Source organism: Strongylocentrotus purpuratus, unplaced genomic scaffold (genome assembly GCF_000002235.5).
Source record: "Strongylocentrotus purpuratus isolate Spur 01 unplaced genomic scaffold, Spur_5.0 spur5_scaffold_20, whole genome shotgun sequence".
Taxonomy (NCBI): domain Eukaryota; kingdom Metazoa; phylum Echinodermata; class Echinoidea; order Camarodonta; family Strongylocentrotidae; genus Strongylocentrotus; species Strongylocentrotus purpuratus.
In genome coordinates, this window is record NW_022145606.1 from 13,195,081 (window position 1) to 13,221,528 (window position 26,448).

At 39.2% G+C, this 26,448-nt stretch overlaps 1 protein-coding gene across 1 annotated transcript; it reads right to left on the reverse strand.

Moving 5' to 3' along the window:
- Positions 1–10,132: 10,132 nt before the first annotated feature.
- On the reverse strand, positions 10,133–14,733 carry LOC115927595 (nucleotide-binding oligomerization domain-containing protein 2-like). The gene is made up of 3 exons (XM_030993671.1): positions 14,693–14,733; positions 13,859–14,148; positions 10,133–11,875 (listed from the first exon to the last, which is right to left on the reverse strand). Exons 1-3 carry the CDS (start codon positions 14,731–14,733, stop codon positions 10,164–10,166), a joined length of 2,043 nt encoding a protein of 680 aa, XP_030849531.1. The 3' UTR covers positions 10,133–10,163.
- Between the last annotated feature and the right edge of the window lie 11,715 nt (positions 14,734–26,448).

Here is a 26,448-nt window from a genome sequence, read left to right on the forward strand (position 1 = left end):
TATTTAGGTTGAAAAAATTGAAGGGGGAAGGGGGTGGTTCCCAGTCATAAGGATTATGCAAATTCTCTTCTTGCAAATGCGAATAAGACCGACCCTATTAAGCATCAGAGTCCAAAACAAAGGCAAGAATCACTCTCCCTTCTTATTTCTTCCCATTGGATGTAGCCTTAAATGAGATTTTGAATTTATCTAAAAATTATTATTATAGGTTGTCCCGTCCAATTTCATCAGAATTGCATTCGATTTAACAATGCGATCATTCAATTTTCGAGCGAATTTGAATGATCACCGAGATCAGCATTCAAAAAGCTATCTAGTTCATTCAATTTAATTGAATTAGCATGCGATTTCATGATTTTCTCACATAAACGTGTAAAAAGCGAGTTCAAATTAAAAATGTACGTAAATGCATTCGAATTCACACCTGCACCGCCCTGATGAACGTTAAGGTATTCAAATTCATCAAAAGGCAATTATTTATAGCATTTGGGTAGTCTTTTTCTTTTTTTTTTACTTTTTAAGTTCTTTGCAATCTGCACTGATTGAATAAATTATGCAAATTTTATGTACCTTGAAATGGGACCTTTGCCTTATATTGAAATATCTTACATGCACATTATAATAACGTAAGTAAGTACATGATAAGTACTTACTTACATGTAACAAAATAATGAGTTATAAGAATTCTGTAAGTGTTATATCCATACTGCTATGGAATAAAGTGAAACTGGAAGAGAAGATAAGAAACTAGATGGAACTTCGACTGCGCGCAGTCAAAAATGATGCCTCCGTCATAGAGCAATTTTACAAACCAAAACAGACGAAATTTTTCAAATTCAAGTTCAATTGTAATCCATTAACAGGTTCTCAGAATATCGTGATTACAAGCAATTTCTCATATACATATATGACTCTTTGATCTTTGACCTCATGACCCTAAAATCTACTCAGTTCATTGGCTCTGCAAGATGTCCTGAGTTAAATAGTAATCCATCTGTCAGTTCTAATGAGAATGCATCCACAAGCTATTTTTGCATACATAATGAGCCCATGACCTTTGACCTTTGACCTTATGAACCAACAATCTACTCAGTTCATTGGCACTGCAAGATCCATAAATGATCTAATTTTGGCAGGAACCCATCAATCTGTTCTAATGATAATACGATCACAAGCTATTTTTGCATACATAATGAACCGCATCACCTTTGACCTTGACCTCATGACCCCAAAATCTAATCAGTTCACCAGCTCTGCAAGTAACATACATGACCTAAGTTTGGCAGGGATCCATCAATCGGTTCTTGAGATAACGCGATCACAAGCTGTTTTTGCATACATAATGAGCCCTGTGACCTTTGACCTTTGACCTCGTGATCCCAAAATCTAATCAGTTCATTGGCTCTGCAAGATACATACATGACCAAAGTTTGGCAGGAATCCATCGATCGGTTCTTCAGATAACGCAATCACGAGCTGTTTTTGAATACATAATGAGCCCTGTGACCTTTGACCTTTGACCTCGTGACCCCAAAATCTAATCAATTCATCGGCTCTGCAAGATACATACATGACCAAAGTTTGGCAGGATTCCATCAATCGGTTCTTCAGATAACGCGATCACGAGAACGGGACGTACGTACGTACAGACGGACGTACAACCCGAAAACATAATGCCTCCGGCTACTTCGTAACGGAGGCATAATAAAAGAAATATACAAAATATGATTAAAATAAACAGTATGAAAGTTTAAAAAATGAAAATGAAATTATATGATTTAAAACAGTGAAAAAAGTTAATATGACGTGAACAAATTGCGGTAAGAATTACATAGAACTACACAAATTGTTTATTTTAATTTATGTCGAACGTTCAAAGTGCAAAGGTGTGTGCTTATAAATGAAATTGAAATTGGTATTAAGGACGAAATTGAACGTCTATCCAGCTGGCGCGAAATTGAATGACAACTTTGTGTCACTAAATTGAAAGGATTTCTCTCTAAATTGAATGAAATACAATTTAAAAGGAATGATATAAAACGACATTGAATGCTCAAAGAAGGTAAATGAACCATGAGAGCAGAAAGTTGACGAAAATTGTTAGAACTTGAACGCCTATTCAGGAAATCGAATGCAACTCTGATGAAATTGGGCGAGAAAACCTATATCATTATCTACCCAATGTTATACAACACATGCTATAAAGCTTCACTTCTAGTCATAATCATAAGAAAAATCAATTCTATATTGTTTTTCATCAAAACTGCCTTGAGTGAAATATCTCTTATCACATATAATACATGTGTCTATCATATGAAAGGGGAGGAAGGCCACCCAATATTAAGTTGGTTTGATAGAAGCAGAAAAATAAGAAAAAACAGGTTGGTAAAAATTTGAGCATGCGCGCGCGCAACAACCGATTTAATAAAACAAAGTAATTGATATTTGAAGATGTGTTCAATACAAACCAATTTGGCATTTATGTGACGTACATGTGTATATTGTATCTTGCAAGGTCTTCTGACCTAGAGTATGACCTTGTAATAAGCTAATTTAAAAAAATACTTTCTCATGAGAAAATTTCAATCATACATTTACCCTAAATGTAACTAGAAATATTGCAATCTGTATTGCTGCGCAATGCGAATGCATCCCCGGCAGTGGCAGGGATTTTGTGTCAACCTTTATGTTCGAAGGAGGGACAAAGATCCCCTCTTCCCTCCCTGAAACAAAAGGATGACGTAGAGAGGTCGCTGCTAAGCTGAAAAGAGTCATCTGCTGATATGCCTGTGATAAGTCAAGCTTGGTGAAACAACATCCACCTGCCTGGGTTGAGAACAAATCCTGGGGGTTCGGTAGGGGGTACTTGTCGACATCCAAAACAGGATTGATAGTATAGTCTTATAATCCCCACAGATTAGAATCGACTTGTCAGACTTCGGTACTACAACAATTGGAGCAGCCCAATTGCTGTGTGAAACTGGAATGAGAACTCCTTCCTCAACAAGTTTGTCAAGCTCAGCTTCTACCTTATTTCTCAAGGCATAAGGTACAGGTCTTGCTTTATTGAAGCGGGGCATGTGCATCAGATTTGACTTTAATCTTAGCTTTGTGATTTGTCATGGTTCCAAGACCTGGCTCGTACACTGCCTAATGTTTTTGTTGAATTTCAGACAGTCCATGTTGGGTACTTCCTTGAAATGGATCATCCTTCACTGGTGCAACTTTGAACACCGATCTCCAATTCGGCTGGATGCTTTCGAGCCAATTCCTACCAAGAATTGCTGGCTGGTCCTTGATATCTGCTACAATCAAGACGTCAGACATGATTTTGTCACCATACTGCACTTTGACTTGGGCTTGACCCAATAGAGGTAATGTCCCTGAGTAGGACTTGAATCTGTAAGTAGGTTTATCCAGTTTTACGTGCTGCAATTTCCCATGATACAAGTCTGCTGGAATGACACTCATTGACACACCAGTATCAACTTCCATAATTACTGGTCTATCATTAATTTCAACAGTCACTGTGAGTGCATCATCCTTTGACTTCTCAGACACCGTGAACAACCCAAGGGTATGCATTTCACAATCACCTTCCTCACTTAATTCAGAAACAACAAATTTGGTTGACTTATTCTTACAAACAGCTGCTAAGTGGCGACCTGAAAGGACTCTGAAAAGAAGCAGGCTGCTGCCAAGAGAACACACGACGGAGGTCGTACCAGCATTCATCAGTTTTCACCTGGTCAGCGTGTCATGGTACGTGCATACAGAGGAAAAAACAAATGGGACTATGGAGTTATTGTGCAAGCTTTGGGACCAGTAAGATATTTTGTTCAAGTTGGTGATAAACAAAAACAGGTTCATCTTGATCAAATCATAAGAGGACCCATTAATGACCTTCCTCAATCTACCTTAGAGGATGACGGTGATATACCTATTACACTAGCATCACATGACCAGTCTGATGGACCAACATCACCTCCTCGGGAACAAACTACATCCGCAGGGAGAATAACCAGAAATCCTGTTCGTGATCGACGTCCACCGAACAGGCTGGATTATAAGTAACTATAGAGAGGAGCAGAATGCATGCATATATTTGTTTCAACTCCAAGAAGGAATCTTTTAAAATGCATGCGGTTAATTCATTGATTTGTTGGATCTCCATGTGGAGCAGCATATGACTTATTTGACTCACTACCAGGAGGTATCAATATTTTGGGCCAAGATGAAAACTTTGGAAGTCCTTGAAAGAAGAAGAATTAATTTTGACGATATCGCGATGAATCTATGAGATACATGGAATTATGGAAATTATATTTTATTTTGATGATGAACAAACAATGTGATGCGGAAGGAGTGTTATGTATATATGGAACAACATAGTAGACATACCAGCTGCAATGCATACCAATGTAATGTACATACCAGCCAGTGACAATAGGACAATAGATGGATACCTGAATAGCATACCATTACCACTATAGGAAGAATGCCGCTGCTGTAAACTTTCAAGCCACTTCACTACCAGCAGCCAAGTAGAAAGGACACTCCCTTAGCTCTCAGGTAAAGCACACATGTACATGTACAGTGTATCAGAGATACAACAGCTTGGACTATTGTCAAGACTAGGAGCAGCATCACCAAAACATTGTGTGTAGATTAGAGTATAACGCATCTCTGTAGAAAATGTGAAAGAAATCTGTCCGATCAAGAAATGTGGCAGTAAGAGTGCATAAAAGACAGCCACCAAAATATGACATTTGACCCTATAACAGACAGAATACAGGTGGCAGCATCACTAAACACTAAAGATGTGTAGATTGACACACCTCCATACAACATTTGACAGAAATCTGTCAAGAAACTATGTGGCAGTTAGAGCATATAAAAGACACTTGACCTTTGACCTTATAAGAGACGGAACAATGAGGGCAGCATCGCCAAAAAGTGAAGATGCATAGATTGTACCAAGAACCATCTCCATACAAAATTTGAAAGAAATCTGTCATGAAATATGACCTGCAGAGCACACACTAGACACCCACCAAAATATGACCTTTGACCCTAACATAGATTGAATAGATATATTTTCAAATTTAATTCTTGTCTCTTGAAGTAAGAGAACATACTAAAGTTTCTCCGGAGATAATGACACAGTAAGAGTGATTGTTTTATAAATTCTATATATATTCTTTATAGGGCTTCCAACCTGTTTGCATGATATTAAGTCTTACTCTAATGACACTGAAATTAAAGATAAAGACCACTTATGGTCATGAGATTGCATTGTGAAAGAAAGGTTGTGGAATCGATCAGAAAAGGTTGATCATCTAGCATATAAGTATTGGTATGTACTGCAAGGTTCTGGAATCAACAAAATGATAAGACATTTGGCCCAGTCTTGGTAAAGTTACAAGCACTGTACACAGAAAGATGTATATGGGACTACGCACACGTGGGTCATTGACGCACCAGTATAAACTTCCATGATTACTGGTCTATCATTAATTTCAACAGTCACTGTGAGTGCATCATCCTTTGACTTCTCAGACACCATGAACAACCCAAGGGTATGCATTTCAAAATCACCTTCCTCACGTAATTCATAAACAACAAATTTGGTTGACTTATTCTTACAAACAGCTGCTAAGTGGCGACCTGAAAGGACTCTGAAAAGAAGCAGGCTGCTGCCAAGAGAACACACGACAGAGGTCGTACCAGCATTCATCAGTTTTCACCTGGTCAGCGTGTCATGGTACGTGCATACAGAGGAAAAAACAAATGGGACTATGGAGTTATTGTGCAAGCTTTGGGACCAGTAAGATATGTTGTTCAAGTTGGTGATAAACAAAAACAGGTTCATCTTGATCAAATCATAAGAGGACCCATTAATGACCTTCCTCCATCTACCTTAGAGGATGACGATGATATACCTATTACACTAGCATCACATGACCAGTCTGATGAACCAACATCACCTCTTCGGGAACAAACTACATCCGCAGGGAGAATAACCAGAAATCCTGTTCGTGATCGACGTCTACCGAACAGGCTGGATTATAAGTAACTATAGAGAGGAGCAGAATGCATGCATATATCTGTTTCAACTCCAAGAAGGAATCTTTTAAAATGCATGCGTTAATTCATTGATTTGTTGGATCTCCATGTGGAGCAGCATATGACTTATTTGACTCACTACCAGGAGGTATCAATATTTTGGGCCAAGATGAAAACTTTGGAAGTCCTTGAAAGAAGAAGAATTAATTTTGACGATATCGTGATGAATCTATGAGGTACATGGAATTATGGAAATGACATTTTATTTTGATGATGAACAAACAATGTGATGCGGAAGGAGTGTTATGTATATATGGAACAACATAGTAGACATACCAGCTGCAATGCATGCCAATGTAATGTACGTACCAGCCAGTGACAATAGGACAATAGATGGATACCTGAATAGCATACCATTACCACTATAAGAAGAATGTCACTGCTTTGAACTTGCAAGCCACTTCACTACCAGCAGCCAAGTAGAAAGGACACTCCCTTAGCTCTCAGATAAAGCACTCATGTATAGTGTATCAGAGATACAACAGCTCGGACTATTGTCAAGACTAGGAGCAGCATCACCAAAACATTGTGTGTAGATTTGAGTATAATGCATCTCTGTAGAAAATGTGAAAAAAATCTGTCCGATCAAGAAATGTGGCAGTAAGAGTGCATAAAAGACAGCCACCAAAATATGACATTTGACCCTATAACAGACAGAATACAGGTGGCAGCATCACCAAACACTAAAGATGTGTAGATTGACACACCTCCATACAACATTTGACAGAAATCTGTCAAGAAACTATGTGGCAGTTAGAGCGTATAAAAGACACTTGACCTTTGACCATATAAGAGACGGAACAATGAGGGCAGCATCACCCAAAAGTGAAGATGCATAGATTGTACCAAGAACCATCTCCATACAAAATTTGAAAGAAATCTGTCATGAAATATGACCTGCAGAGCACACACTAGACACCCACCAAAATATGACCTTTGACCCTAACATAGACGAACACTGCATGGTGACAGCATCACCAAAATGTGCGTAGATTATACCAAGATACACCTTCATACAAAATTTGAAAGAAATCTGTCAAGGAATGTGGCAGTTAGAGCGCACACAAGAATATGACGCGGCGGCGTATAACGCTGCTGAATCCAAAGTACCCCACCGGCATACTGCCGTGGGATACAATTATCACAAATACCAGTAAGTTTTTATGCAACCCCTACATGAAACAAATCTATTCCGTTATTAATAACTAAGAAAATGAAAGTTCATAAAATGTCTTGTACTGAGAAAACCTGTATCAAAAGATACAGGTTTGTAAATCACAGTGTGTCGTAAATATGTGTTCCACTAAGGACAACATAATAACTTAATAAATTAAAACCCACTTAATATCAGGGCAGACTTTCCCTTTAAGTACATAATTATTTTGTGATCTTCCTACATGTGAGTTTCTTTTAGGGCATTCAAGTTATATGCATACGACTGATTGCATATTACTCCCTGCCCACTCTCTAGGTTTCCACGGTGAGTATTCAAATTTAAAGGCTTTTGTTAACACTGCTGCCGCCTTAGGGAAACGACAGTTGATATCCTTCGGTCAAAAGAACCAGCATGTGACATTAACAAAAATTAAAGGAAATCAAAATGTAAAAGGGAAGAGATGGTAATAATGGGGTGAAATTAAATTAAACACTTGTACATACTTCACAATTGTGGATGAAATGCTCACCTTTGATCCTTTTCCTTTCGATGCAAGTGTTCCAAAAAAACAATGATGGAATGCACCTTGAAGAGAAACTTTCTTCAAGGATGGAATGGAGCATATCATCTCTGCAACATCAAGTGACATAGAAGGTCCACAATCTCTCAGAATGAAGAGTTCAACCTGGATAAAATGACAAAGTGATTACTGATGGGATGCAGAATATAGGCTTTTACTTGGATGTTAGGCATACACGTGTAGTCTACATGAGCGGTTGCCCTAGATGTGCTACTAGAACTACAGAGAGTATTAAGAGGGAAAGGGAAATAAATAAGGCTATTTTTGCAATTGTAAGAATATCTTATTTTAGTTTTAATGTACTAAATCGAGAATCCTAAGTAAAAGGAGAGTATAAGTCTAAGAACAGGATTCAAAGGAGATTATTAACTTTACACCATCTGGTGCCTCATACTATACGATATTCATTTATAAATGTTACTAGGAACACAATCACTTAATTAAAATGGTGGATACGAAGCAAAAACATAGGCTCCCAAAGGAGAAAAGAAGTAAAACATGGATACCCCTGCATGAGCACATAATGTGCATGTATTCAGTCTTACCATGGGAGAGTAATGCAGAAGATAGGACGAATTGATCTACAGAATACAATAGCATACCTGCCAACCTGAGACAAGAGAAATTAGGAGTAAATTTTTCTGGATGGACTACGAGGTCGCGAACCACGTAGTAGCCCGTAGATTGGGGGGGGGGGGTACACAGGACTTTAGGGTCTATTTTTTTTTCCATGTCGCTGTGTATATCTTCTATGAGCGCGAGCGCGGATGTCGGCGTGATCTGGTTATCAGTGCTGTGTTATGCTTTAGTCTTATACATACATACATACATATTGGTATTTATTGAGCGCCTTTACATGAACATGCTCAAGGCGCTTTACATTTCAAAATACAAACATAATAGTTATATACTCTCCAAGTGCATTACACTCTAAAAAAAAAAATTAAAAAAAATTAAAAAAATTAAATTAAAAAAAAATCGGAGTTTTGAGGCATGCACTCGGAATTCGGAGTTGGTATGAAAAATGCGGAGGAACTCCGCCTAAATCGGGGTGGTTGGCAGGTATGCAATAGTCATGTATGTTGAGAGTTCTAAATGCCCTAGCTGCAAATGCTATCAAATTCAAAGTGTGCTTCAATATGATTCTTATCAATAACAACAATGTTACATACATTGTAGAGCCAAGAATATCAAACAGATTCCTTTGTGCTCTGTTAAACATTTATAAACCAAGAATTTGGATATCAATTATTAAAGCAAAGTATATATTTTTCCGGATGGGATGAAAATGTGCTAACTATTGATGAAGTTTCCTTTTCCCAAATTTATCTCATCTAAAAGGTATAGATGCACCATATGCACATGCCAGTACATAGCTTCAATATAATTACATGTACATTGATGTCCTCGTCTGAATTCTGTTTCTTATTCCTTTTCCACCCAAATCACATTCGTTTTGTACACAGTGCTTGTTATTCCAAATTAGGTCCCTTTCTCTATCCCAAGTCCTTTCAGATTTTGTCTGTATATTCTTTACCATCCCATCGTGTGCACTAAAAACTGACTTCCAGGCCTCATTTTGACCGTTTGTGGTCCATTTTCCTGCCTTAATTTCTTTCAGCTTACCTATCTCCACTATATAGATCCTAGATGTTACAGACTTCTAACAAATTACTCTAGATAGTGCAAGAGTTGCTCATCTCATCAAGAAATGCCATCTTAGCATACCGTACTCTAAATTAAGTCCAAAATCAACTCTTTCAAGAACCCTAAAATTCTTTAAATATTGACGAATGAAAAGGAAAAACAAACAAAACTTTTTCATATCAATTTTTTTCTGTTTTAAATTTTACAGCATCTTTATCTTTGAATTGCACACTTTTCTGCTGAATTTCACACATCAATAGTCACGCATGCTATAATGGCATGGCCATACAATGTTGCTCCATCATGCCTGGCTGAAGAAGTACCCTTTTTTTATTTAGATACTTTCAGGCTGGCATGCAAAGACAAAAGGTCAGGTGACTTTGTAACGGTAGGTCCAATTTCCCCAAATTTTGTTTCAAACGATGCCCAAGACTTTAAGGAAAAAATCAGGAAGTGGCATCATAAATATTTAAGTATTACGAAGTAATCATGAAAATAGAGAGGGGGGGGGGGGCTACATCAACCCACCCAGTCTTTTAGGGTTAAATCTCCTTAATGAACCCTTCCATGGTTATACTGTTGTATGGTAAGAAAATTGCAAAAGACATAAAAGTAAAAAAACTTGTACAAAAATGGATGCACTAACTTTGTTTATTAAACTATGATCAAACTTACCAGATATGGACCAATGAATGCATACCCAGCTACAGTGTGTGGTGTCGTGTTTATGTTCACGTACAGTGCAGTCTTCTCTAACGAAACCCTGTCCTTCACCAAGGCTGCTACATCTGGATCCAGACTCTCAAATGCTACATCAACAATGAAATCTCTGTTCATGTATGATATTCCATGTAGCATAGACTTTATTACATGGGTTGCAACACTTTTGTTCTGTGACACAGTGAAGTACAGGAGATACCTAAACTCCTTCTTCCTTGGCAGCACTACTTGCTCAATCAGCCTGTTGAATTCATTACGATCTGATTCATACAGGGAAGCAAGATAGACTCCAGCCATGTACTCTTGAAACAGTTTGTGAGGGAAGAAGACTGGCAATTGCACATGACAATGCCTCTCATGTGTATCCATGTCAGCAGTAATTCTGTCCTCCTGAGACAAAATCCCGACCCGACAGGCAGTGTCCTTGGATTCTTGGCATATTGTAAAATCATCTTCACAGAAAACCAATTTATTTTCTAGCAGACCAGTGAGAGCCTGTTTGGCAATCGGTCCAAGGAGATCATCAATTTCTTTCAAATAGGCAAGAAGTGAGGGGCTCACTACATTCTTCACCATTTTCTGAGCATAATGTTCTTTTAGAAAGGCAATCATTGTTTTGAATATTTGAGAAAAAGTTTTCAGTGATTTCACTTTCTTTAGTTTTTGCTTGTCAAGTTCTTTCCACATAAGACACAACATGGCTACATATATAGGATAGCGGGCCATGTCTTCAGATATGACATCATTCTCATTGATGAACTGGATGAGCTGATTTGCTTTATCTTCATTCTTTGGAAAGTATTTGTGAATGTAAATTGACAAATTCTCTCTGTCGAAACCCTCAACATGAATGAATGTGTAGAGCTTCGTTAGATCACCATCTGATCTAATCTCTACTGCTCTCCATGGGCGAGCGGTCACCAAGACTGAGCAGGAGGCAAGTTGAACTGAAGAAAGAATATCTACAAGTCCGATATCATCAGTCTCAGATGAGCTTCCACATGCCTCTGAGGAGGTGACACTTGGCTGTGTTGGCTGAAGTTGCATTTGATCAGTAGGCTGTGATTCGCACGATTCTGCCTTCATGATTTTGCCACTGACTTCATCTAGCCCATCGAATGCGATGAATACCTTGTCAGGATTTGACCGGATATACTCAGTAATCTGAGAAACCGTTGCTGGATTGGTTTTGGCCAGATAAGACTTTGCAATCTGGCCAATAGTGCGTTGCTTAAATTCGCGTAGAGGAACAATCAAGACCCACACAAAGTGACTGAAATGCCTCCCTTCAATCCAGTCCCAGGCAATCTTAGCACAGAGTGTAGTTTTTCCAGCCCCTGCCTCTCCCTGAACCATGATCCGCTTGGGGAACTCTCCATTGACTGTGAGATTAAAGATATCATTGTAATCTAGAAATCGCTTCTCTGTACCATGTTCTTCTTGTAAGTAGAGGTTAGTATGCAAGTCTTCAAACTGCACAATGGAAGCTGGATTGAGAGGATCAGCTCTGATCTTACAGACAGTTGACCTGTACTTGAATTTGAAATCCTTTGCACACCGCTCAACCAGTTCAGGAGAAAGTGGTTTGGTCTGAGATTCAGCTGTAGGAGGTTTGGTCTGTGATTCGAGCAGTCTTGGTAGCCCTCCTAAATATACATAAAGGTAGATAATCCATATTAACATGATTACACATAAACATATTCTGATACATCTGAAAGGATTGTAAAGGCCCAAGACTGATAGTGTGACCTACAACTAGGTGCATGTACTTAAAGACATAAAGTCCTACAAGTTTGACTGAATTTATGAGACTTCATTCAATTCTAAAGGTAAAGACCAGTTCTGGTCATGTGATTGCATTGTGAAAGAAACATTGTGGAATCAATCAGAAAAGGTATAGGTATTGGTGTGTACTGCAAGGTTCTGGAATCATCCAAATGATAAGAAATTTGGCCCAGTCTTGGTAAAGTTACAAGCACTGTACACAGAAAGATGGGACTACACGACACATGCGCGATATCTATCCGGTCCGGATAGATATATAATAATTTACAAAATATATCAATTAGTAGGCGGTTTCCGGCAAAATTTGTATCATCACATATTAGTCAAAACGTATTCTTTCACATGATTGGTAATAAGAGCTTCCATTTCATTTTTTTGAGAGAGGGGCGTTTCCAAAACTGGTCTATACAGTTGTACCTTTAACCCTATTTAGCCCGGGCTATTTTGAAACTGCATAGCCCGGAGGGGGGGGGGGGGGGGGGCTTTTAAGGCCCCCCCCCCTATGATCTCGGCCGTGAAACGACCTATCGCCGCAAAAATTTGCCTGCATGCCAAGTGAATTGTATAGAATACTATGGTAATTTCATTTTTTTTTTTTTAATTCACTCATTTGCATATTTATGGTAATTTATGCAAATATGGTAATAACATTCACATTTTTATCCATAAATCATATATTCTTCATATTTAAACATTAATTTTTACTACATATATTATTTAGACCATTTGGGATAATAATATAGCCCCAAAAATTGGAAGAGCCAGGTTATTCCTTATGTTATCTATTGTTTTGATAATTTCTTATGTATTTCTTTGTTTTTTAACTTATGTATTTTATTGTTTTTGTTGTTTCATTTCATTTCCAACTATAATTCAACTATTTTGACCCCAAAATAAACACCTAAACTATAAACAAGACCAAATAACCAATGTTTTATCTCTTTATTTGAAAAATGAGATATCCATATGTTTTGTACACAAATCACAACAATGAGCTATTTTCGGGCCGACATGCAAAGACAAAAGGACACTTGACTTTGTAATGGTAGGTCCGATTTTCGAAAAATTTCTTTCAAAAGATGCGCAAGACTCGAAAGAAAAAAGTCACAAAATTTCAGTACAAGATTTTCTTGCGTTAAAAAATGTCGAGGGGGGGGGGGGGCTTCTAAAGCCCCCCCCCCCCCCCCCCCCCCCGGGCTAAACAGGGTTAAGGGCATTTACAATCTGAGTAATTTGTGTAAACATGTACTTGTAGATGAATATCACTGGAATAATTTTTTCCTAGGACATTTCAGCAATGCAGAGTCCCTGACAATCACACATTTTATTTTGAAAAAACAAGACAAATATACGACTGCATCTGCAGTACATGTACATGTATGCCTCTGCCTAAATTAAGTTAAGATCAGGGCTTCAATTGAATCGATCTTTAAATATCATGATAAGAATATTTATAGATACATGTACATGTACACTGAGTTCTGCTGTCACTCAAAGCACTTGTACTATATATTGGTGTCCAGAAAATATCTAGGATTAACAAAGTTAAATTAGTAAGTTATAAAAACATGCATGGGGACTGATAACATTTGACACTTCTGTAAACTGTGACAAATGTAAAGAACACAGAGTACTCACTATCTCAATGAAAAACCTGACTTCACTTTTATGAATGCCGGTAGTTTCTATGTCTTCCGGGCCCCGTATCATAAAGAGTTATGATTGATCTTAAGTTTGAACAATACACAATGAGCAATAGACTTACACTCAATATGAACCTTACAATCAATAAATAGGCTTTATAATATATGGCGCTGGGGTAGCAAGTATTAGTATCTGCTCACCTGTGCTGTTTGGAATTGGAGGTCCACTGAGTAATCCATCTGATAGGCCACCCAAGTCACTCTCTCGTAGTTTGTCTGCCAAAAGTTGTCGTTTGTTTGAGTGTTGAGGTTGCTGCTTGACATTCCATTTCATAAAGATATCCATAAAGGCATTTTTGAAGTTCTTCGAATTCTCAAGCAGGTTTGCCTTTAGCTGAGCATGGGAGAACCCTAGAGATATCCCTACATCGTAGTAGTAAGATGGATCAATATCCTGGGCCAGCTTCAGCAACTCTTTTTCACTGACAACACTGTAAAATGAATAATAAATCAATTGTTAGCGATATCATTCTGTTTATGTTAATGTGGAAGAGTATCATAGAAAAATGTTCCTTGAAAAAGATGGTTCTCCAAATGGCCTCATTTTCAAAATACAACAAATAATTCGTTGTAGACTACACGTTCATGCCACATGTTTGTGTAGGCCTATACACATTTCTGTGTCCAGTGCATTTGACTCTTTAGCACGATTGGGCAAAATAATAATTATGACGACACCAAACCCAAACAGTATAAACCAATACTTTTGCGCTAGATGCATGGTCAACCTTTTGAATCACTTCAATAATTTTTCTTTTGCAATGCAATCACGTGACCAGAACTAAAGTTTATTGTTAACCCCCAAAGGTTACTAGTATATGGGTTTACTTTGAATCATCGGGTCATCACTTAGGGGCGGGTGTTCGCGTTACCCGGCCTTTTGTGAAAACAGGGGGTGGGGGGGTAATGTTTGTGAAATAAACCTCATTTATCTACAAATAGTCTGGTTCAATTTACCGAACACTTTAGGAAAACCCTGTGGCAAATCTACTAAAGATCACATCCTGAACGTGCATCTTCACATGATCCTCTGTTTCATAAAATGTTGTGTAAGACAACCACCCAACTGGACGCGATGACCTGAAATAAGCCAGTATAGTTATGCATACCTTTCTGCAGTGTTAGGACCTGGATTGGTTTCAACGTCACCAGATCTCATCAAGCAGATCAGGAGCAGATAGAGAAGGCAAAATCCATCCATGGTGTAAGATCTCTTCCTCACTTGAATGACAGAAATGTAGTTCTCTGGAAAATGGTGATGACATGGGCAACAATACCTGAAAACAATAATCAGAAATATCTACATTAAGTTCATAAAACAGATGGAATGAGGGTTTCAATTCACAATGTCCATTTAATAATAGTGTATTAAACATTTTGGGGGCTTTCTGGGACCTGCCTTCAGTATATTTGTGGTCATATATATCGATGAATGCTGTATTTGGGCAGATATAATGATTTTGTAATTTTTGTTTGTAGTTGTCAATCAGGGTGCATGAGTTTCTTTCACAACCCGAAATGAAAGCCATCATGTCATCTAGAGCTGTATTTTGTTTTAAAGCCCCACTGCACTACTTATACAGTTTGTAGCTACATACGTCCTCTATATAGCAAACAATGCATAATCGGTGCCTGTTGGTCCCCCGTAATCCTCTTTTTCTTATATTTATTGAGAGCTGATTTGATGAGATAACCACCTATCAGTGACCATGCAGGGATGTCTAATCCCTAATAAGATCACAGAGCAGCAGTGGCGTAAGTAGTGGCGTAAGCAGGGGGGGGGGGGGGGGGGGGTGGGGGTAAGAGGACATTTTTTTAAAATATAATTTTTGGTCCCGAAATTTGAAAATTTCTCCGGTTGACATTCCGTTCCCTAGGGAGGGGGGTAAGGTCATCTTTTTTAGGTCATCCATTAGGATTTTTTTTTTTTTTTTATCACCAAAAAAATCACAACTCAAAAGGGGGCTTTAGTTTTTTTGTTGAAAATTGGACCTACGTTTCAAAGTCACGTGACCTTCTGTCTTTGCATGTCAGCCCCCAAATCACATTAATTTTTGTGATTGGTGTACAAAACATATGGAAATCTCAATTTTCAAAAAACAGATAAAACATTAGTTATTTGGTCTCGTTTATAGTTTAGTTTATTTTGGGGTCAGAAAAGTTGAACTATAGTTAGAAATGAAATCAAACAAAAACAATGAAATACACATAAGTTTAGAAAACAGAGGAATACATAAGAAATTATCAAAACAATAGATAACATACCAGTAAGGAATAACCTGGCTCTTCCAATTTTGTTGTTGGTATTATTATCCCAAATGGTCTAAATAATATATGTAGTAAAAACTAATGTTTAAATATGAAGAATATATGGTTTATGGGTAAAAATATGAATGTTATTACCATATATGCATAAAGTACCATAAATATGCAAATGAGTGAATTTTACCCCAAAAAATGAAATTACCATAGTAATCTATACACTTTACTTGACATGCATGCATATTTTTGTGATGATCTGCCGTTTTCGCCATTAATTCATGATCATTCATAGTGATTTGGGTAAAAGATAAAGGGTGTATTGCCCACGAAAGTGACATTGGAGTTTCCCCTGCTGACTTTGAGTCGGCAGTCAGCACAGATACCCGCAGGCCATTTTTGTATTGTAATATCATTTAAAACATTAATTTTTGTTAAGTGCCTTGATACAAATTACTTCACACACCTTTTACAAATAATTGTATTTCAAAAGTCAGAATGCTAATTGCATTCACTCCATGTTGTTAGGTAGGACAAGCCATAATAGTTGTCCTACCTAGCAACAACTCATGCATGCAAATCACACTCTAACTATTGAAAAAATAATTATTTATAATAGGCGAATGCAATAATTTGTAACATTGCAAAGATCCACGCAATAAATTTGATTACATTATGAGAAAATTCTCTATTCTAGCTCCACTGACCATAACTGTAGTAGTGTAACATTGAGCACATATTGTTGCATCATAATACTAGGCTTCAGGCTATTCTTTAGTATTTGTTTTAATGAGATTAATGCATCACTTGGTAGCATGGGAGATATTTTTGCACTGATACAATTACGAATGTACATGTACAACTACAAGGTCATTGGAAATAGCGGCGTCTATTCATAACTGAATGATATAATGATACACGCCAATGAAAATTGAAGTAAAACAGCAACAAACAAAACAAAAGAAAGAACAAAACTAATTCAAAATATTTATTTAAAAAAAAAAAAAATTAAAAAAAACAAGCACACAAATCTAAAGTAAAGTCTAAGTACAAGTACAAGGTCATTGGAAATAGCGACATATATTATATTCATAACTGAATGATACACGCCTAGATCCTAAATTAAAGTAAAACAACAACAAACAAAACAAAAGAAAGAACAAAAGTAATTCAAAATGTTTATAAAAAAAATTAGAACAAAGAAACAAGCACATAAATCTAAAGTAAAGTCTAAGACCATGAAGACTAATTGCAACTTTACAGCATGTAATCGATGCACATGACTGATAACTCAAATCTCACCTTTCAATACTCAAATTGCATTGTCTCAAGTCAATAAAAGTGAAGGCTTAAGACTGTAAACTTCAAGCGTCGGCTCGGGCTCAAAATTCAAGTTCAGACTCTGCAGCATCCGCACCCGGTCAATCCATACTGGAGCTAGAGGTCAGTGGCCGAGAAAAGTACGTACGTACGTACGAAGCGGCGGCGAATGGAATAGCGGGCAGCTGACGATGATCTTCCCCTGAGAGTCGGGGCCGGGTCCCATGTAGCATACGCCTGCCAGGCTCAGATAGCTACCTCACACAGCACATGCACAAGCTAGTTATTTGATATTGAGTCCAAGTCTTGTTTTCTGTAGTGTTACTAACTTTTGAAAGTCATCGGTTTTAATTTTGACAGGAACCTTGAGCTGTAGATAGCCTGGATTCAACAACGGGTAACAAAAACTGCTAATCCCGAGAAGAAAAAACGCGTTGTATGATCTTTCAAACTTGTAAAAGGTCAATACGGGCGCGCGCTCCTAACTCATGCATGATCCGTAGAAGGGGATCCCCCCAACCAGCAACCCACTGACTTGTAGAGGTCAGTGCAGCAACCTCCTCCGTTTCGAGCGGAAGGGGTTTGTTGTTGTTGTTGTTGTTTCTTTGTTTTGAGGAGGATGGGGGGGGGGGCGGGGGGAGAGAAACAAAATTACTTGTCATTCGCCAAAAATTGTCCCTCTTTTTGTTGTTTTCTTTTAAAGTATAAACCAGACGTACGTTGTGTGTCCGAACTAGTTCGACAGTCGTTAGAAGTTTACCAGGGATATGAGAAATGAGTTTACATATACATTTTCATAATCTTCTATTACTTTTATATAAGACGTTATTCTAAAGGATAAATATTTAAGATGCTATTTGATGCATACATTTCGTGGAATTGATGGCCTTGTGGTTGTTTATTAGAATTCCCCACTACGCCCTTTGTTGTATGATATCATCCACAAATTAGGCGTTAAAAAAAAGTTGTATTACCCTTTGCGACCGACACCAAACATCATTAATTTTTAAGTTTATTTTTACCGTTTTATAGAGAAAAAAATTAATGAATGAAAAAATATTAAGGCATTCAAAACTGAGAAACATCACCCCAAAGAGGGAGGAAAAAAATGTTTAAAAAATAATTTCCGACCCATGGGAATTGGCACCTAAAGGGCAATACAACATTTTTTTTTATTTTTAGGCCTCATACACACAAATATTTTGATGTGTTTTTTGTTGTATGAAGAGAGTGAAATAATTTAAATATGGATTCGCAAAAGGCCCCAAGTTCAGGAGTAAATTACCTGGTATTTTCTTCTAGAGTGGTGGTGGTGATGGTTGTGGTGGTGCATTGATATCAAAACCACTTGATCAATCAATTAAGTCACTTGTTATTATACCGAATGCATGACAATCTGAAGTAAAATGTCACAAACCACATTGTCGTTCAAAGTGGGGGCCTATGCTTGGTATGAAATAGTTTTGGAAATATATACTGACAAATTCTAGTGGATGTGTCGTACCTCTAATCTAAAGTAGGTCTACGCTATGAATATTCATCAGATATGAAGTCTGACTAAATAAACCGTATTTATTTGTATCATTATCATAACACGCGCACCTATAGGATATGGATGGCCTATAGCTAGGTTTAAAATAGTTACGGCCAGCACCAAAAATATGGAAGCCCGGCCCCCCCCCCCCCCACACTCAGTGTTATTGAGGTATATATGCTTGTTCCCTCCCTAATTTGGAAGCAACCCCTATCTCAAGACTGCCAACATGTCTGAACCCCCCCCCCTAAATCTGGAAAACTGCTAAATATACTCCCCCCCCCTCCCCCTATGTATGATATTCAAGATATTTTATAACCCTCTTTTTAAATTTCCCAGGAGTCCAAGGAGAGAGAGAAAGAGAAAAAAAAACAAGCTCCTTTTTAATATTTTATACCTCCCTTTTTAAATTTCTGATGAATCCAAAGAGAGAGAAAAAAAAAACACCTTTTGAAGAAATCTGTGGGTGAAAAGTCAAATAGACCCCACCTTTTTTTTCTTTTTTAAAAACAAATCTCGGGCAGGACTCTGTCGCGCGCAAAGTACCCCTAGCACTATAAATCCCCCCCCCCCCCCTCGATTCGTGAGAAAGTATTTGGGGGCGAAAAAGCCGGGAGGGGTGGGGGGGGGGGTAGTGAGCACTATTTCATTTTACTCAACACACACACACCCCAGCCCCCCCCCCCCCTCCTGAACAAAAAAAAAGTTTTTAAAGGTGTTTTTTAATTATTTTGGGGGGCTAATCAATTCAGAATTATCATAGATGGATATTCTCAATGCCTAAACGCTTTAATTATGCATGTGTTAAGAGCTTTTTCATTTACGTAGAATCTGCATTGATGACTTGATTATATTACACGTATATGTAGTCCATCCCGAGGTTAAGTTGGTTTAATAGAAGCAGAAAATGAGAGAAACAGATCAGTGAAGTTAGAGCAAATTCCAATTAAAAATAAGGTAGTTATTAATTTTTGAATTTGTGATCAACTAAATAATGAAACACAAACTGGCAACTCGGTGACATACCCTCAAGAAAATTATCAATCCTACATGCACCCTGAAAACATTGATTGAAAATATGTTTCTATACTACCTCTGCAAGGAATATTCCGTCATCAATAACGACGAAAATGTGACTTTACGGAATACTATGCACAAAGCACACGGAAGGAGAGCTCTTATAATTCGTTGCAGATGTGATATGATATCATTTTATATCTACATGTATGTTCAACAAATGACCTATATCATATGCCCATGATTATTGCTACCGCAGATTGTAATGCGGCTTCACATACATCTAATAAATACAACAAGTTGTTCATATTTGAGTTCTACAAAATCCAGCCTCAAGAAGACTCTTATTATAAATCATAATTAGTGTACAACACTTTACATGGTGGCAGCGGTGCCAGGACTTTGCTAGACCATTTTGAGTGCAGGTGGAGCCCGGATTTGGATTCTATGGACAATTTAAGCACCGTTTACCGGCCAGGCCTAGGTTGGGATTTCGTTTACGCGCATCGACCCCCTGTGCTAATTTGGCTCGTGTGTATATGCGGTATGGAACTGACTAGCACGTACGAAAAATTACGCGCGCTAACCGCGGAGGAATTTTGAACTGAACAGTGTGAGTCGATTGTTTACATTGTGAATGACGGAAACTTCGCGATTTGAGCAAGTTAGTTTTCATCTACAACGATTTTGGACTGATATTCCGCTGAGATGAATTTTGAACTGAGAAAGGTGAAGCTCTGAACAGGTCAGCGATATATTTGAGGGACGTTTGAGTACTGCAGAAAACGACACTGATTATTTGGTGAGTCGCAAATATGAGATTTTAAACCCCATACGAACTGAGACCGAGTGAGCCTACCGTCCGATAGCACAGCACTGATCGAGAAGTGATTATTTGCCCTACATTCAGGACCAGCTTGATGCGGAGGCAGAACCAGAGCCTAGAGGCTCGCCAGGAGCAGAGCCTAGAGGCTCGCCAGGAGCAGAGCCTAGAGGCTCGACCGGGAACAGTACAGTACAGCTAGGGCGCTATAGAGGTCTACTCCCAGCCCTGCATTTTGGTTTGGAACTGAGCCACACGGACTCGGAGCTCATCGGGAGGATCGACGACGTCGCTGGAGCTGGACACCTCGATCGACACCTACATACTACTATAGAGTAAAGTACCCGGTTTTCGGCCACTTAAGACAAAATCCTATTTATTGGACTCTTTACTTCCTATTTATTATCATTTCTTGTTCAAATCATGAAGCAAATATTATTATTATTTAAACAAAAAAAGAATCCCAAAAAAAAATCACGAATTGCCATGACAATATTCATTTCAATTTTCACTGTTTTGGAGCCGGTTATCGGCCGAGCGTTTCAGTTTACGGCCGCATGTACAAAGTCAATAGGAAGCGCTCGCGCGCGCCGTGCGTTTCTGCGCTGATGTATAGCACAAGCGGGCGGAGCAGGTATCCCACGCCGGAGCTCCCGGGTGCTCGCCTGGCCGAATACAGGCACAGCGGTGATCGGAAGTTGGAATCTGAATTAGACAGACATATCGTGTGTGCGTCGCGGTGTGCGGCCGCATTGATTTAATACATGCGATGAGATACTTTTGAGCTTGCGACCAGCACAAAATCGGGCTCTATATCTGAAAAATACTTGAAATAAAGCTCATTTTATGGTACCCATATTTCTTACATACACGCGTAAGAAACTCGATTTTTCAGATTTGGGTAGCGGGACCGCCGATTACATCGCTGAAATGTGATATTTTAGGATATATTTTTCATTGCAAATGTGGTTCTTCAGTGACACTGGCATGGTATGGTATGTGTGGGATATGTGTTATGCTATTATGCGATGTATTTTAAAGTGATTTTACCATGTATCCAACCAATTGGCCGAAAACCGGAGCTGACCGATTACCGGGTACTTTACTCTAGACCTATTTGAGAGTGAAACCTGAGAATACAGATCTCCGTGGAATAAGATATGAACTTGAACTGAGAGACTGAGATTTTAATCAAGATTCAACAATTTGAAATAATGGACGCTTTGCTGAATTCATTATTTGCACATGTTTGAATAGAATGAATAGTTGAATCACCAACCTGACCAGGATCATTTAATGTGAGTAAATCATTGAAGGACCGGCTTATATTTAATAGAGACATGGAAGAGTTGGACTGGCAAAGGAATAAATTGCTTTGGAATTGTATTATTGATGATGTTTGTTGCGATGCAGTATAACGAATGCCATAGATATTTTGTCTCATTGCAGTAATTGATAACACAGGATAGGGTGTGAATTTTAATGTAACCCTACTCCTATTTGTATATTAGGATAAGGCACACTATATGACCTTACTCCTTTATGTATAAGGCTGAATATGACTAGTAGTAGTTGTTTTTTTATGTGACTTAGACTTCTAGGCTATATTAGATTTTATTGGCTGTTACAAAGTCACACACACAAACAAACATGGGAGAGATGACAGGAATCAACCCTCCCTGCATGGATTGGGCATCCAAAGATTTGCCGACTGAATTTAGAAATTTTCAATACTATTGTGAGTTGATATTTTCAGGGCCGCTTAACAAGAAGTCTGACCAAGAGAAATGTACATACATCATGTTGTGGCTGGGTCAAGAGGGTATCAGGATTCACAAATCCTGGGGAAAGGACTTCAAGACCCCAGCTGAGGTCTTCGAAGCTTTCATAAAACATTTCGAACCAAAGACCAATTTCCGTCTGGCAAGATTTCAGCTGCAGAAATTGGCACAGGAACCAGCCGAAGCCATAGACGACTTCATGGCCAGATGCAAAATACAAGCACAAAAATGCAAGTTTGCGGACATTGAACTTGAAGGTCGCCTCATAGAACAGATCGTCATTGGCACCTCAAGCAAGAAGGTACAGCAAACATTGTTGGCCAAGGATGAGAAACTGACGTTAAATACAGCTTTGGACATCGCCAGAACCCAGGAGGCAACTGAGGCGGATATGAGACTCCTTCATGGTCAAGCCGTCAACGTTGATATGACGAAGCAACATATCCAAAGGAAGAAACAGTGCTCATTCTGTGGACTGAACCATCCACCGAGGAAGTGCCCTGCTTATGGCACCAAATGCAGAAACTGTGATAAAATGAATCACTGGGAGAAATGCTGCCGACTGAAGAAACAGGAACAAGAATCTAAACAGCAGTGGCAAAGGAAACAAGAAGCTACAAAGACATATCCGAAAAGGTCGCAAGCACAGAGATCAAAGAGACTCCATGAGATGAAAGAAGAGGAAGAAACAGAAGAAACTGACGACATGCGGTTTGAGACCATCTGTGTAGACCAGATCAGAAAGAACGAAGCCTTCGCTGTGATCGGAGTTGAGATCGGAAGAGGACCAGCGACTCTAAAAGCCAAAGTTGATACAGGATCTGAAGGGAATATTCTTCCATTACGCATTTACCAGAAGATGTACCCTGATCGCGTGGACTCTAATGGGGAACCTATCACAGGAAAGCTAAGAAAGTCACCGATAACGATAACAGGCTATGGTGAAAAGAGTGTTATTCCACAAGTAGGCCTACATACGCTGAGCTGTAACCACCAGGACAGACAAGCAGATGCAGAATTCTTTGTGGTGAAGACTCAAAGACCGGCCATCCTTGGACTTGAGTTGTGCCTGGATCTAGGATTAGTAGTCTTGAATTGCAGTCTGATGGAGAGCCATGATAGTCCCATCAAAGATAGAGAGCATTTGAAGACTTTGTATCCCGATAGATTTGATGGAATCGGAAAATTTGATGGGAAATACCACATCGTGATCGACAAAGATGCGGCTCCTGTGATACATGCAGTTCGACGATGCCCGATAGGCATAAAGGATGACATCAAGAAAGAACTTGATGAGATGGAGAGTCTTGAAGTGATAGAAAGTGTCACTAAGCCAACAGACTGGGTATCAAGCTTGGCATACACCCAGAAGCCCAATGGAAGATGGAGAATTTGCCTTGACCCAAAAGACTTAAATAAGGCAATCAAGAGAAGCCATATGCCGATGCCAACCATTGAAGAAGTCCGACACCAGTTTGAAGGAGCAACAGTGTTCAGTACCCTGGATGCCAGACATGGATATTGGGCTATACAGCTAGATGAAGAATCAAGCCATTTGACGACCTTCAATAGTCCCTTTGGTCGTTACCGTTTCAAAAGACTACCTTTTGGCTTGTGCGTTTCTCAGGACGTGTTCCAGCAACGAATGAATCAAATACTAGAGAAATGTCCTGGAGTCATAGGAATGGCCGATGACATAGCAGTCGTAGGAAAGACGGCAGTGGAACATGACGCCAACTTACACAATCTGATGCGCGTCGCAAAGGAGCATGGACTCGTCCTGAACTGGAACAAATGCCACATCAAGCAAGACCGAGTGAGATTCTATGGCCTTGTCTTCAGCAAAGATGGAGTGCAACCAGACCCACAGAAGACAGCAGCCATATCAGCCCTGAACGCACCACAGAACGTGACAGAACTCCGAGAGTTCCTAGGCATTGTGACCTACATGTCACCATTCATTCCAAGACTTGCCTCACTGACTGCACCACTTCGGGAACTTGTGAAGAAAGATGTGATATATAGCTGGACTGATTCACATCAGAAGGTGTTTGAGACCATCAAAGATATGATCTGCAAGGAGACCACACTTGCTTACTTTGATCCAAAGAAACCTGTTGTCCTAGAAGTAGATGCATCGATTAAAGGCGTTGGAGCAGCCCTCACACAGGAAGGGAGACCAATAGCGTTTGCCTCAAAGTCCCTCACAGACACCGAGCAGCGATACGCTAACATTGAGAGAGAGATGCTAGCAGTTGTCTACGCATGTGAAAAGTTTCACACGTTCGTCTTCGGCAGAAGTTTCACTATCCTCTCGGATCACAAACCACTAGAGATGATCACTCTCAAGAACCTTGGAGCTGCACCCCCAAGACTACAAAGACTACTGCTCAGACTCCAAGGGTATGACATGACAGTGAAATATAAACCTGGAAAGGAGATGCTTCTGTCTGATGCCATGTCAAGACTCAATCCTCTGCCTCCTGAGTCTCCTGAAATGCACATGAAAGTTGACTTTGTAATGTTCTCAGACAAGAAGCTACTGGAGATCCGCACCGCAACATCAGAGGACTGTGAACTTTGCATCCTGAGAGATGTAATCCTAGAGGGATGGCCAGAAGAAAGGCGTAAACTTGACAAAAGCCTGATCAAATACTGGCCATACAGGGACGAGATGTCCATTGAAGACGGGATTATCCTGAAAGGTTCAAGAATTGTCATCCCCAAATGCCTGACAAAGGAATACCTGAACAAGCTACATGAGGGACATCAAGGCATCATCAAATGCCAACTGAGAGCAAAGAGCTGTATCTTCTGGAATGGCATAAATCAGGAGATCGAGGTGATGGTACGGAAATGTTCTGTATGTCAAGAATATGGGAACTCCCTGCCATCAGAGACTCTGCAGCCACATGAAATTCCTGTCAGACCTTGGCAATTTGTCACAACTGACCTCTTCACACTTGATGGAAGAGAGTACCTTCTTGTTGCTGACGTATTCTCAAAGTATCCAATTGTAAAGCAGTTACCACAGCAAGCAACAAGTAGTGCTGTCGTCAGACTGCTTAAGGAAATCTTCTCTGAACAAGGAACCCCCGAGAGACTAATGAGCGACAATGGACCTCAATACAATAGTGCCATATTCGTAGAGTTTGCCAGAGACTGGAATTTCCAACATGTAACCTCAAGCCCGAGATATCCACAATCCAATGGATTTATAGAGAGGCAAGTACAAACTGTCAAGAACACCATGAAGAAAGCTAAGAGAGATAACATAGGCGTCAACAAGGCATTGCAATGCCTGAGAGCCACTCCATTGGACAGCCATCTACCATCTCCAGCAGAGCTGTTACTGGGGAGGAAGATCCAAACCAACATACCGACCAGGATTCGGAACCAGTCACCCCAAAAGGATGACATCTACCAGAGACTGCAGACCAGGCAGGATGACCAGAAGAAATACTTTGACGACAAGCACGCTACCAACCTTCCCCCACTACACAAAGGACAAGAAGTCAGAATCCAAAATCAAGAGACTGGTAGATGGGACAGAGGAAAGATCACAAACAGGAGACCAGAACCAAGGTCATATGAAGTAGAGACATCATCAGGTTACACTCTACGACGAAATCGTAGGCACATCAAACCAACCCAAGAGAGGGACAGCATGGAACAAAACCGTCAACATGCTAGTGATAGACAAAATGATGTACACGACCAGCAGAATGCACAAACAGAACAAACACAAAGCAAACCAGACACACCATCGAATCACCACCAACCATACACCACCAGATCAGGTCGTACTATTAAGAAACCAGAGAGATACGATATGTAAAATATTGATATGGTTGGAGATAATTTAAATAATTGTTGTCTTTTGCTTTCTTTAACAATGTTTACAAGGTTTTGAGTAGTTAGATTTAAAGAGACATATTGAATATGTCATGTTTTGTTTATTAATTAAGTTTATTGCATTATAAAGCAAGATGATAAC

Coding starts and splice junctions, on each gene's coding strand:
- LOC115927595 (XM_030993671.1), bottom strand. CDS start 14,733: ATGCACGTTCAGGATGTGATCTTTAGTAGATTTGCCACAGG. Junction 14,149..14,692: donor TTTAGTAGATTTGCCACAGG/GTTTTCCTAAAG, acceptor TTCATTTTACAG/TGTTGTCAGTGAAAAAGAGT. Junction 11,876..13,858: donor TCCAATTCCAAACAGCACAG/GTGAGCAGATAC, acceptor ATGTATATTTAG/GAGGGCTACCAAGACTGCTC.